The 14,465-nt window shown below is 38.5% G+C and overlaps 1 protein-coding gene across 4 annotated transcripts in view; it reads left to right on the forward strand.

Moving 5' to 3' along the window:
• Window positions 1-13,231, forward strand: part of LOC102303367 (S-adenosylhomocysteine hydrolase-like protein 1) — a 15,124-nt gene extending 1,893 nt beyond the window's left edge. For 2 of the 4 annotated variants that reach the window (XM_042225707.1, XM_042225709.1), the window contains exons 2-16: window positions 6,577-6,673; window positions 7,047-7,184; window positions 7,352-7,452; window positions 7,682-7,784; window positions 7,875-7,969; window positions 9,430-9,536; window positions 9,623-9,739; window positions 9,949-10,012; window positions 10,100-10,188; window positions 10,313-10,383; window positions 10,509-10,603; window positions 10,686-10,784; window positions 11,150-11,218; window positions 11,333-11,411; window positions 12,155-13,231. In XM_042225707.1, the coding sequence (XP_042081641.1) occupies window positions 6,577-6,673; window positions 7,047-7,184; window positions 7,352-7,452; window positions 7,682-7,784; window positions 7,875-7,969; window positions 9,430-9,536; window positions 9,623-9,739; window positions 9,949-10,012; window positions 10,100-10,188; window positions 10,313-10,383; window positions 10,509-10,603; window positions 10,686-10,784; window positions 11,150-11,218; window positions 11,333-11,411; window positions 12,155-12,309 (1,479 nt within the window). In that variant the 3' untranslated portion in view covers window positions 12,310-13,231. Of the gene's footprint in view, window positions 1-4,924; window positions 6,333-6,576; window positions 6,674-7,046; window positions 7,185-7,351; window positions 7,453-7,681; window positions 7,785-7,874; window positions 7,970-9,429; window positions 9,537-9,622; window positions 9,740-9,948; window positions 10,013-10,099; window positions 10,189-10,312; window positions 10,384-10,508; window positions 10,604-10,685; window positions 10,785-11,149; window positions 11,219-11,332; window positions 11,412-12,154 lie in introns of those variants that run through there. The other 2 variants (XM_042225708.1, XM_042225710.1) reach the window with 2 other exon arrangements.
• The last annotated feature ends 1,234 nt before the right edge of the window (window positions 13,232-14,465 follow it).

The raw sequence follows: 14,465 nt of genomic DNA on the forward strand, positions 1-14,465 counted from the left end.
CAAGCTTTTTTAAGATTAGAGGGTTTAAGCAACATTACATTGGTTATGTTGGTCTTTGTCGATTGCACTGGCATAGAGGAAATGTGTGGTTGGACACAAAGAGAGAGATATTTTACACATTAAGATGTAATTCTGAGATTTATTTGAAGAGTATCTGTGCAGTAGCTGCTTTGAATTTGAATGTCCACCTGTCCCTCATTAAGTTAACTTTCACACTGCTCCAAGTCAAAGGTTAATAGCTTTTGTGTTAATGATTGGTGGCTTGTGTAAGTGGCAGCTATTTTTGGAAGGCGGTATTTAAGTGATTTTACGAAACACAAGGTTTTCTTATAACCATGTGTTTAAAAAAAAAGCCCCCAGACTTTAAAATACAGCTTTATTTATATTTATTGGTGACTTTTTAATATAATTTATTTTTGTTTGTACCTGGTATTACTACACCCCATGTACAAAAGCCCTGGGCCACTTACAGGAAGTGCTTGGTCAGTTTTTATGGTGATGTTAATGCCTGGGGAGGTTTGAACTCTGCAGTTGTTGACACACTATGTGCCTCAGTAGAGCAGTAATCCTGCTCTGTGACTGTCACGGTCTGTGGGATTTGCTGTGGACTTCTGTTATCTGTGTTTCGTCTTAAATTCTAGTTTCCTTTATGCCTTTTACTGCTAGGCTGCTTTTTGATTCCTGTTAGTTTCATGTTTATTTCAGCATGTCATATTTTAGGTCAAGGTTAGGAGTTGTGGAGTTTAGTTACTCGTGTTTTAGACAATTCAGCTCTGATTATGCTTTAATCCCAGTCTGCTATAGAGTTTACTTCCATCTCATCCTCATGTGTCTTTTCTTGTACAGTTTGTTCAAGTTTCTTATCGATTTTTCACTGCCTGTTTTATTTTGCTAGTTAATTGTCTCCTATGTCTTGTCTTTAATCAAATGCTGAAATCTCAAGGCAAACTTCAAGAAACAACAAAACCTTTATTTAGGTGAAGGATAAAAATCCAAAGAATTCATAGCAAAGTTCAAAATCTTCCTGAGCTCCAGAGGCACATTTTAAGACAAGTTGAACAGACTGAAAGCCTCGTTATACCCTGCAGTGCCTGGCAAACAGCACCATACAATAATGTTGTCATCAAACTGACATGTGCTGTCATAATCCGCCCTTACTGCCCATCGTCCGCCACAGCTGTCTTGAAGACACAAGTGCACAGTTGTGTTAGTTTTTACTGTGAATTTAATGATATATCAGTGCATATACACATTCACTTATACTGAGGGAGCTATTGCAACAGCACAATGGTGTGGTGGTTTGCACTGTTGCCTCAAAGCAAGGTCCTGGATCAGGAGCACTCCAGCTTCTCCCATACTCCAAGACATGTAGTGCCTTGCAGTGCAATTATTATCTTGCAGTTATATACATAGTAGGTAAGTGCGGCAGAGTGGGTAACAAAACACAGCTGAACTAGACCAGGAGCCAAACTGAAAACAGGCCACAAGAGACAAATGACTATCAAAATACAACAGGAGGTAACATGACAGAGATACTCCTAACACCTAACTCTCATGTTTTTTAACTTGCTTTTAGTTGATTTTTATCTTTATGTTTTAGCTCCTGTGAAGCACTTTGTGATTTTTATCTTGAAAGGTGCTATATAGATAAGATTTTACTTGACTTTTTTACTTTACAAATACTTAACAAGATACGAGAGACTATAGGAGAATTACAAAGTAAAACACAAAGTAACACATATCACTCTAAACACAAGACTAGAAACCATAAAATAAAACCGAGGCCAAGGCAAAAGAAAATATGAACATCACAAGAAATTCATCACAGAAATGAAAACTTGAACCACCCACTAAAAATTCTAAACCAAAAAAAACCCCTGAACTAAATTTAACTTTAACAGTGTTACTAAAACTGTAACCAAACAGAAAATATTTAATATCAAACCCTTTAGCGTTCTGCTCAACCAATTGGTAGAGCACATTTTCAGGCCCTATATCTAACTGAGGCTTTTGCTGAAATTGACCTACCATGTTGAGTCTTTTCTACCAATTGGTTTACATCTGTAATGCCAAAAAAGTCCACCAGAAGGCACTGTGAATGGAAACTGTTGGCTCTTCTTATACCCCTCCCAACCAGGAAGTCAGAAACAAAAAAACATCCAACATATTTTGAGTGTTTTTGATGAAACTAAGATAGGAAGATATAATTTTTTCTTATATGACAGTGTTAGAGGACTTACTAAACAGATGTATTTCACTTGACAGCATTAAAAAAGTGAAATTAAATGTTTAATAATTTTTTTTAAAAGTGGTCAACCAAACGGTTGATTTGTCCCTTTATGGTGCTACTGCTAACATAACCTAAATGTTATTAAAATTGATTATTTGCCATAAAATCAGACCACTAGACCCATTTTCTTTATCCATTGCTATTGATAAATCACATTAAGTGTTAGCACAGCAAGAATATGCTGAAATAATTTCCTCAGTAAGTCATTTTTGCAACTTTCTGAGTTAATATTATTAAATATTGTAAAAATCAAGACTAACATGTGGAAATCACAAATATCACAACTGATTACCTTTTAACCAAATTACAGTATCTGGTAAATTAATATTACTAAGTTCTCAAAATTATAATTTCATGTTTAACAAGTACTATATGGACGTTAAACAATTATATGGCTAAAAATCACATAGTCCTGTGGCATGATACTCATGTATACTCAGTTTTGGTCATGCATGACCAAACTGCACCGGTGGAGCTCCCCTGATGGCAGACAAAGACCTGTTGAAGAAGGGCCATGGAGCCTGTTGTTACAGGTCTGATGAAGGTCTGATTGTGGTGGTGGTGGTCAGAGGGCCCGGTGGCGCCAGTGTCCGGCAGCCTCGCCTCTGTCAGTGCGCCCCAGGGCGGCTGTGGCTACAATGTAGCTTGCCATCACCAGTGTGTGAATGTGTGTGTGAATGGGTGGATGACTGGTTGTGTAAAGCGCTTTGGGGTCCTTAGGGACTAGTAAAGCACTATACAAATACAGGCCATTTACCATTTTACCATGATTGCAATAAAATGGTTTGACAAGAAATGTGTTAACCTTCTAAACAATGCCTGTGGGTTCATGCCTTTTTCATTGGTCAAACGGTGGAGCAAAGAGACCAATGCAAAGACCAATGCCCATCACTCATCCCTGTATATAATTAGCATATGGGAAGAATTAAGCTTTCTGATATGATATTACACCTGTATAAGACAAGTTATAAGTTACAAGTTAAGGAGATGGCATATTCCACTGTTCGGATACATCCTTGACTTGAATACCTGGTCTACAAGAGGGACTGAGCCCTACTGGACCAGAAACCGATGACTCTCAAAAGGTTTCCACCTGGCTGTGTCTGAACCAAGTTAACAAGCCAGCATCTAGAGTTGGAGGACCATGATTCAGCTCTCCAAGACCACAGAATCAATGCTACACCCTAAGACCCCGACGACCAAAACCATGAGCAGGTGTGCTTGATTTGCACTGTTTTTATTTGATTTTGATTTTGCACAGTAGCATTCAATCAGAAATGGCCTGAATGGGAGTATTTTGTGCTGCAGCACATTTTTCACATTTGCAGCCTAAAAAAACGATGTATTTTGTTGTTTGATATAATACTTTCCTTTGATGGAATGAAAACAGCAATGTTCACTGGGATGCTACTAGAAATAAACTGTATCCAATGCCCTGGATAGTTTTTGTTATCAATTTAATTATAATTTGGCCTTTTTTTATAATTGTATTATCTAATGTATTTGTATGACATTTCATACTTTTACCATTAAGTGACATCTCAACCGTTTGGTAGAGATCAATATTTTAAAAACTACAGGGTCTATTGAAAAAATATATATATTGATTGTGGTTATTACTCACCCAAATCAATAAGAAATGCAAACAAAAAAAATTCCATTGTTTTTTCTTGGTGTTGACCTCAAAGGGTTAATTCAAAGTTAAAAACCACAAAACCCACAGTTCTGAATCAGTGTTTTAGCATCTGCATACTCGTCCTGTGTCCTACTTGTGTTCCCTGGGTGGATCTCTGGTTGCCACTTGGTTGGGCTTGCTGCCCCTTATGTAACAAAGCTCGTCCTTTGTTTTTCTTTTGTTGTCCGCTTCAGAGACCTGTGTTTGGTTTCTCTTTCACACCATTCATTAGAGTGTCTTTACTTGGTCTGGCACTTCATGGCACTTAATGGCTCAGTTGCTGTGGTCTCTAAACACTTCCACTTTCCAATAATACCACTTGTGGGATATCTCAGCGGGAGGAAATTTCACAAACTGACTTGTTGCAATGGTGGCATCCTGTTACAGTACCACACCCTAATTTAGCAAGCTCTTAAGAACAATTCATGCTTTTATAAATGTTTGCACAGGCAGAGCGCACGGCTAGGTGCTGGATTTTATATGCCTAATTTCAGAGATTATGAGGCGTGACCCAGTACTGTTGCCCATAAAGTGTATATTTAAACCAGATCAGCAAAGTTTACTAATGTTGTCAATGTTGACAAGAGACCTTTGCCAAACAAAGTATTTAAATGAGGCATGCTTGTCACAGTCTGGCGGAGGCAGACTGTATGGAGTGAACAAACTAAAACAAACAACAAAAAAAAACCTGGACATGAAACTTGGAAACATGGTGTGGAGAACGTGACGGGAACAACAGACGACCTGACAAAGAATGAACAGAAACACGCCGACTAAATACACACATGGGGAAACAGCTGACACTAGTCTGACATAATGAGACAAAGGAAGCAAAGCTGACTACACTGACATAGGACACAGACCTTCAAAATAAAACAGGAGACATGAGACGCAGACATGACAATATAAACTTGACAACATAAGACACGCAGCATGAAACACATAAAGGGAGAGGGAAACTTAAATACAGGGGTAGAAAACACAAAGAGAATCTAATAAACAAATGAACTTAGCTACACTAAAGAACTTAAACATAACATCCAAATAAACTAAAACTCAAAACGCTGGGTCAACAGACCAGGAACTTGACAATGCTGGGCTGTTTTAAATCAGCAAGTATATGAAATAAATGTCCATGTATGTGGACTGTATTTCATTCATTGAAGAATTTGACGTGTAGAGGAGTGGCATCATGAGAGTGGACAGTCTGTCACAGCAGCTCCTGTAGTTTCCTCAGTAATTTCCCTTGTGAGTTCGATAATCTGCCTGTCTGTCTGTCTCTCTTACTTACTTTAGTTTAATGGACCTCAGGGTGTCCAGTCTCTTTCCATGACTGCCTGCCCTGACTTAGTATTTTATGCCATTATAAAATTTATTTGGATTCTAGATTTCTTCTTGCGCCCTCGGTCTAGTTTAAATGTGTGGTTAAGTTGGGGGATTTAAAAAATATTACCCTGCCAGGACTTAAAGATACCTGGAATTAAACTGTATCACATGTAATGAAAAGAAAGATTTTTTCAGGAACGTAAACCCAGACCAATGCTTTTTAAAATGTGCAATATAAAAACCATAGGCTACCATCATTAAATACATGGCAAACCAAATCAATTCTGCATAACACTGTAGGTGTTCTGAGATGAGATTAGAAACCTGAACTCGTGCTTCACTAAGCTTTCCTGAATGCAGACACCTTTTCCATGCATAACATCTTTTTCATTGCTTTGCTTTGTGTCATAAAAAAGCCTCAAACATATGTGTTAATCGCTTCTGTCTTGTTGTTTTTAGATGCATGACTGCTGTGTTTCAGCCATGAGTGCAGTTTCTTGCTTTTTTCTTCTTTTTTGCTCACAGTTGTTGTTTTCTCCTTCTGTGGGGTTTGAAAGCAGCTGACAAGTTATGACAGCTAATAACAGAATTGAAACAAGTTAGTCAAACCCTGCAATTACTTTAGGAGCTATATGTTGCTGTATTTTTTACATTAGAAAAAAATAAGCACCCTCTCCTTTCCTGTAATGCATCTCACAAGGTGCTAATGTTCCCATTTGAGGCTTATTAAGGATCAAGTTTGCAAAAAACAGAAATATGTTACATTTTCCAGAATGCAATTAAATGATATCTTAAATGCGAAGCTTCAAACACTTGAGGTCAGCGTGTGGGCGTGTTGGTCTTGGTGGGTGTGCACATATGTAAGAGAAAGAACAAAAGCAGAAAAAAAAATCTGCCATCCACAGAAAAGCTGAAGACAGGTGGTGAGCCTTCAGTAAGGCTGAGCTGTAGGTTTAAGTCTACGCGTGCAGCCAGGGAGCAGACATGGCCAAGTGGGATTCCTGTGGCAGCAGCCCAGCCTTCAAACAGCCACACTGGATGGTGAGATTGCAACAGATACAGAGATAAAAGAGAGAAATAGAAAGATTAATGACACAGATAGGCTGTGAGAAGAGAGTTAAAAGAAAGTTGGTGTTTTATGAGCAAATGTATCTGCTTTGACTGCCGCATCTATCTGCTTCAAACAGAGAGGAAAAAACTTTTGTGACCTGCTGAGAGGTAAAACTGAAATATTTGGTATCTGTCTTTTTGAGCCTGTCTGTGATTTCCTTTTATGATTCTTCAGCAAATACCGTTCACTGGCCAGAAGCAAGAATTCAACAGACCTCCCACAAGGACTGTTCGGTCCATGTCTCAGTCATCTACGGATAGCTTCGCTTCAGGTATGGAAACATGAAAACAGACTCGCTGTTAAGTCTAATCACATGTCTCTGATATATAAACTGAGCTGTTTTTTGATCCCAGCATCGCAAACCGAGGATTAACCCTGTAGGCCAAACCTTAATTAAAGTGAAAAGTCTTCTGCAGAATTAGGCCTCATTAATTTGGTCCTAATCTGCTCCATGAGCCTTTCTCAAAAATGTCAGTCACTGCCAGAGTATGTGCAGACTTCAAAGAGATCAGAGAAAAGAATCACCTAGTTATCAACAAGATAAAGGCTGGAAAACCTGAGCCAAAGAATCATGTGTTTCTGTAATACTCCTTCATGCGTCAGCCAGATGATTTGTCTCACATAGTCTAAATTATGTGTTGCAGTGCACAGTGACACCTCTGATGATGAGTCTTCTCCTCGAGACAAGCTTCAGAAATCCACCAAAGGCCCGTCTGACTTCTGCATCAAAAACATCAGTCAGGCTGATTTTGGACGCAAAGAAATAGAAATGGCAGAGCAAGGTACGCCAATACCAACGGCCTTCAAACCACAGTTTATGCAGAAGTTACAATATAACAGTAAAATGAATGTTACTGCCCATCTAAAGAGGCTCTGTAGAGAAATGCACAAGAGGAGGATTTAAGACTGTCCTGGTTTTTGTGTCTTGATTCTCATCTGTGATATTTAGAAATGCCAGCTCTGATGAACCTGAGGAAAAGGGCAGGTGGGGAGAAACCGCTGGCTGGAGCCAAAGTAGTGGGCTGCACACACATCACTGCACAGACAGCGGTCAGTTCAACACACACACTGCTGTCAAATAAAGAAACAAGCACTGACAGAGATTTACAAAGTGCCAAATACAGATCTGGTTTGTTTCTTTAAATAAAGAGAAGAATATCACTATTTAGATTTTATTTTATTTCTATATTGCATATTATCCACAGTGCATCATATAATTCTGCATTAGCACTACTTCAGTGTCTAGAACCGGCCTCTGTGTGTTTATGGTGTCCTGCAGGTGCTGATTGAGACTCTGGCTGCGTTGGGGGCGCAGTGTCGCTGGGCGGCTTGTAACATTTTCTCGACTCAGAATGCTGTGGCGGCTGCTCTGGTTAAAGCAGGTACAGCTTCTGCACAAGCTCCTGGTTTTACTCTTCCTCCCTCTTACTTTTTTGACCATCACACATTTTTCATGCGACTTCCCTTCTCAGGCATCTCAGTGTTTGCGTGGAGAGGAGAATCGGAGGATGAGTTCTGGTGGTGTATTGACCATTGTGTCGGCACTGAGACCTGGCAGCCCAACATGGTATGATGATCGACTCTGCTTACACGTCACATAGCTTCCCCTAGAAGTACACAGTTCTTATGGTAGTTTCATTTTGATGGAGAGAGACAGGCTAGCAACCAAAAATAAACCAGAAAAAACACATTACATACACGTTATAAACTGATTTGCATGTCATTGAGTGAAATAAGTATTTCATAACCAAGATGAGATTTGGTGCTTGGTGGAGAACCCTTTGTTGGCAAACACAGTGGTAAAGTGTTTCTTGTAGCTGGTTACCAGCTGTGTACACCACAGCACGTTTCTGTATCATTTAAAAAGACAGGCCTGCACATGTGGCTTCTTGAACACGAGGACCTTGCGGGCACTGCAAGATTTTAGTCCATTACCCCATAGTGTGTTACCAATGGTGTTTTTGGTGAGTGTGGTTCCTACTAACTTCAGATCACGAACAAGTTCCTCCGATATAATTTTGTGATGATTCACCACCTTTTTCAATTATCTCACCTCATGAGGCAAGATCTCACGTGGAGCTCCAAACCGAGAGCAACTAGTGATCATTTTATATTTCTTCCACTTTTCCACTCTGGAATGGCCTACAAGTCCATCTTGCTGATGGACTTGTAGGCCATTCCAGGCTTGTGCAGATACTTCTTAAGATCAGAATTATCTGTAATTGATTGATTATAATCTGTGTGTTATATGGACTCACAACCAGCATGAATTACAGCAGGGTTGTAGGGGATCATTTCACTCAGTGTGGGGTTTTTGGTAATTTTTTCTTGATATTTTATTGATATTCGGTCTCTCTCCAGTAAAATGAAATTACCATGAAAATTAAACACTGTTCATTTATTTCTAAGTGAGCAAACTTACAAATTCAACAAGAGGTTGAATAATTATTTTCACTCACTGTATGCATAATGTGTCCTGTTTTTTTCAAAGCAGGTCTATTATGCACATTTCCAGCTCTATATCCTTAGCTATGTTTTCCTGCAGCCTCATCTGGAGTCTTAAAATAAACTTCTTTGAGCTAACTTTCTCCTAAATGTTGGCTTTCACCTGATAGCTTCATGTGCAGATTCTCTTAAGAGAGATTAATGTGATATTTAAGCATACATTTCAGGAGGAGTGTATTTGTACTCACATCCTCTGTGGTATTTCAGAAGATACTGTTCGTGTTTGAAGACTCTTTGTAGCCTCAGATCTTAAACACCGTTAGTATTTCAAATATAATTAATACTTGGTAAACTGTTCCTTTACACTCAAATTTTCAATGTAATTTATTGGAATTTATTGGAATCTTAATCAATAATTATTTGAGTACATGAACCTTTGATTTTATATATTTCAGATGCATTTTATTCAACATTATTGCTTCATGTTTATGTGGGCCAAGAACCATTTGACCAACAATTCAGTGTGTTATCTACAAATGCTTCCATGAAGGTGCCTCGAGCTTGTTTTTCTTATTACCCCAGGTCCTCGATGACGGTGGTGACTTGACTGACTGGATCTATAAGAAGTATCCGGAACTGTTTAAGAATCTCAAAGGTGTTGTGGAGGAAAGCATCACAGGGATCTATCGGTGAGTGTAAACACGAAGCTCGAATGACTTTAAGGTTACAAAGTCAATCTGCAGCTCACGTGGGTGTTTCCGTGCCTCTGATTCAGGTTGTACCAGCTGTCAAAGACAGGCAGACTGTCTGTTCCTGCTATGAATGTCAACGATTCGGTGACCAAACAGAAGTTTGACAACCTGTACTTCTGCAAGGAGTCTGTACTGGAAGGGTAATTAATCCTGTTGTGACTATTGGAGATTATGTATCGGAATTTCAGGAGCAGGACCACGCCTCCAAACACGCTCCTTCCGGTTGTCATCTATATAGGTTGACAAACTGTCTGTCAAACCTAAAATGAGGTCATGGGCCCAGCCAGTGAATAAACAGATAAAAACACCAGCATAGCAGCAAACTGACCATGATCAACTCTGCTTCCAGGCTGAAGCGGACCACTGACATCATGTTTGGAGGAAAGCAGGTGGTGGTGTGTGGATATGGCGAGGTTAGTGGGATATAAAGTGTTTGCCCCGTGAAATAACCCACATTTAAGCCACTCGGCCAGAATGTGTTGAATTTCTTTTTCTCGTAGGTTGGAAAAGGCTGCTGCGCTGCCCTAAAAGCACTGGGTGCTATAGTGTATGTCACAGAAGTGGATCCTATCTGTGCCCTTCAGGCCTGGTATGAATAGAAGAAGCTTTTATCAACCAAGATGTGAAGTGTTCCCTCCTCTTACGCCACACCATGAAAAAAACATGATGAAATACTGTTTTAACCCTGTCCTCTTATCCCCCACTCCACTCAGCATGGATGGCTTCAGAGTAATTAAACTGAGTGAAATAGTCAGACATATAGACATGGTCATCACCTGCACAGGTGACTGCTGTCATCCTATGATTAATACTTTTTTTTAAAAACAAAACAATCAAAATATTATTTTTAATTAATATTTATTTTTCACCTGTTTTTTGTTTGTTTTTTTACTCACTGCTTCTCTGCAGGGAATAAAAATGTTGTGATGAGAGAACATCTGGACAAAATGAAGAATGGCTGCATAGTCTGCAACATGGGACACTCCAGCAGTGAGATAGATTTGGTAAAGACACATGTTGTGTGTGCGTGTATAGGCCTCTATATGTGAATGATTTGGCGTTAAACTATAGATTCCTATGTCTCAGGCTGGTCTGCGGTCTTTAGATCTGAAGTGGGTGCATGTGAGACCTCGGGTGGATCACGTCATCTGGCCTGATGGCAAGAGAATTGTCTTGCTGGCAGAGGTGAGGATACTCTGTTCTTCTAATGAGGCCCAAATCATGTAAGGACTTTAAATGTGTGACCTTGAAGTACACTGCTTATTTAGCAAGAGAAATATGCGCTCTTCTTAATGTATTATAAGGAACAGATGGATGAATCTGAGAAATTTTGAGATAAAAATAGAGAGAAATTCAGAAAAGAAAAGCAGCAATTATGATATAAAGACCAGGTGTGTATCCTCCAAAAGTAAATAATAACATCAGACAGCACAGGAAGACCATTCGTGTACGCTGTGCTTTAAACTGGTGGCTCATACTACACTAATCATAACGTTATCATAGCCGCTCTTACGTGATTTGTTTTCATTTAGTATTGACTTTCCTCTCAGGGTCGTTTGCTGAATCTGAGCTGCTCTACCGTGCCCTCATTTGTCCTCTCCATCACTGCCGCTACCCAGGTAAGAAAACAGATTTACAAAGTGGTTATTCTTTTCTAAATGCACCACAGCAGCTCTGTCAGTCATTAGGCTGCTCGCAGTCACTTTTAGTTAACGTTCGCTGTTATGTTTCAGGCCATGGCTCTCATAGAGCTGTACAATGCCCCAGAAGGAAGATACAACAAGGATGTCTACCTGCTGCCAAAGAAGATGGGCAAGTTACAATGCATTCTTCATGTTAAAAAGGACTTTTTCCCTCCCACTGTTGCCAAGTGCTTGCACATGTTGGTTGTAGGGTTTTTACCTTTTAATATAAAGTGTCTTGAGGACTGTTGTTGTATCTGGTGCTATACAATTAAAACTGAATTTAATTTAATTACTTTCTCTTTCTATCCCACAGCTGTTAATGTATCTTGTACTTGATACTAAGCTTTAGTTACTTACCATTTTGTATTGGAAATCTACAATATATAAGTGATATACCTGTAATACAGTCATTAAAAAGTTACAAAATTAAAATGCATATAAATGAATTAATTATTATGATCTAATAATATAAAGTATTGATTGTGGAAAAGTGCCATTCTACATAATGACTACATTTACTTTAGTGTTACTAGATACTTTAAATATGTTTTTTATATTATATAGCATGATAATTATTAAGCTACTTAAATGGGATTTTATTTTATTTAAGTTAAAAAAAAAGTCTAAATACTTTTTTGCACTTTGCAAAACAACTATCCAACACAAAATCAAGCTCAAATTCAAGCTTGAAAACATTCACATAATACATTTGTAATGGGTCTCAGGGCTGCACATAAGCCTGAAAATCATATTAAATGTTTTATAGACCATTATAATTTTATTTGTCTGTAATTATTCTTTTTCCTGTTTTATCAGTATAGCCAAGAAGGAAATTAAGGTGTGATAATCTTCGTGTCTCCATATTTTCAGATGAATACGTGGCCAGCCTTCACCTGCCGATATTTGACGCACACCTCACAGAGTTGTCAGATGATCAGGCCAAGTACATGGGCATCAGCAAACACGGACCCTTCAAACCAAACCATTACAGGCATAAACTTCTCTCTCACATAGACAAACACTAACACACATTTTAACGTTTAATGTTTCTGATCTTTTTTTGTTTTTGTTGTAACAGGTATTGATGTTTTGCTCACAAAATTGACGGACAGACGCTCTTCAGAAAAGCTGCTGTGAAAACAGGAGCGCTGACGCCCTCTACAGTCTGAAGCTTTACAGAGTGTATCTGAAGCAACAGCATATTAAGACTGACTTTTCTGTATTCCTATGTATTGTACACTGTTCCAGATTTTCACATTGTCCACAGTAACCAGAATTTAATCAGTATGATGTCTTAATTCGAAAGGGAGGAAATGAAAAACTGTTCTGAATGGGACGGAGTTACTTTTCTATCAGCTGAATGGAGTACCTTTTCTAACATTTAGATAAATTAATTTTAACTAACAGGCAAGTTGTTAGACTTTTGTACATATAAAATTATTATAATAAAAAATACATTTTACTCTTTCTGCATTTCTGCTTTATAACTTGAAAACACCAAAACCACCAATGAACTTTCTAACTTATAAACCATAGAACAACTTAATGAACACTATTTGACTTATTTGTATTGATAGATACGGTTGCAGTTGTGTACAACCTTGTATATTCAGGTTTATTTCTGGTTTCCAAGAATTAAAATATATAGTAAATGGGCTGGTTCTGCCTCATTCACAAAAGCCATGTTTCCCCTTCATGCTAGTGCTTTCTATTTAACATTCACACACCAAAGAAATGCATCTGAGAGCAACTTGGGGTTCAAACTTTAGTTGCCAGGGATTGCACTACCAGCTTAACAATTTAGCCAGAGCTAAACCAGACAAAGACTGTGCACTGTGAGTTTCACCCACTAGGAGGAGGAATAGTAACAAAATTGCTTGCATGTGTCACTGTAGAGATGGCACGATACCACTTTTTTATGTCCGATACCGATACCATAAATTTGGATATCTGCCGATACCGATATGAATCCGATATAGTGTGTTTTTAATCAATAAAACTGTTTTTTTAATATCTTGCTGCATTTTGTATAAGTTCATACTCAAGTTTAAATAAACAACAACACTAAAGCTATTCTGTTATACCTGTATGTAAAAAAACACTGCACCCAAAATATTTCATAGTTCAGCAACACTGATCAATCTAATAAACTTAAACCTGCCTCATCCTCCTATTCTGGTATTTTAAAGAGTACTTAGCAGAAATATTAAGCAACCTAACTAATAGGGTTGCAAACTCCCAGCAAAAAAAAATAGGGAACCCCCACCCTCCACCTCATGATGCTTAATCGACGTAATCAACTTTAATTTGATGCAGTGTGAAAAAAAAATGCACAGAATAAATTATTTTTCAAGAATAATTAAATAGATTCAACATCTTTCTTCAACAGAATTGCAGACTGCACAGATGGTATCTTCCCAAAGGAAAAAGTACTATAGCTTACTAGGGTATATTAGACTTAACAGTTACTATATACAGTAATGGACTTCTATACATTTTACATCAGATTAAAACTTTGGGTGTAAGATTCAGATAATTATTTATTAAAAGCTAGACATTTTAAATGAGAATAAGAAAGAAAAGTATGTCTTTGTGCCCCCTTTTCCCTGTTAATGCCCTATCGGCCCCCCTGGCTAAACTTTGCTAGATCCGCCCCTGCACAGTTACCAGCCGTCAGCTATAGAAAAGATCCTGGTGTAGAAAGTAATATTAAATAAATTCTAACAACAGCTTATCAAGCTTAAACGTGCTGCTGTTGTTCAGCCGCTGGTTTCCTCTTTCTGGTGCAAAGTGGGCCAAAAACAAAAAGAGAGACGGACTCGCGACAGAAAAGCCGATCAGCTGATCATTAATCAGTTTCATGATTGAAGTAGCAGCAGGAGAGGGAGGAGAAGAGGCAGTCGCTCCATATATCGGTTGTTAATGCTTTACCAACATTCAGAGATGAACTTACACACTTGCTTTACTTCTCTCTGGGATAACTTCCTCGAGATGAAATGCTGGTTTGGTAGCGAGGCTACAAATACACACAGCAGCTCTATCACGTGACCACACTGCTCCAGGTGCTACGGTTATGAGCCGAGTTACGCCGTGTTGCAAGTTTTGTGAGGTGCTTTTTTGATATTTAATGGATCGGATTACATTTTTTATTTCTCTCCGATATCCGATCCAGTAATTTACG

Source organism: Haplochromis burtoni, unplaced genomic scaffold, assembly GCF_018398535.1.
Source record: "Haplochromis burtoni strain Fernald_Lab_line unplaced genomic scaffold, NCSU_Asbu1 Contig_179, whole genome shotgun sequence".
NCBI lineage: Eukaryota > Metazoa > Chordata > Actinopteri > Cichliformes > Cichlidae > Haplochromis > Haplochromis burtoni.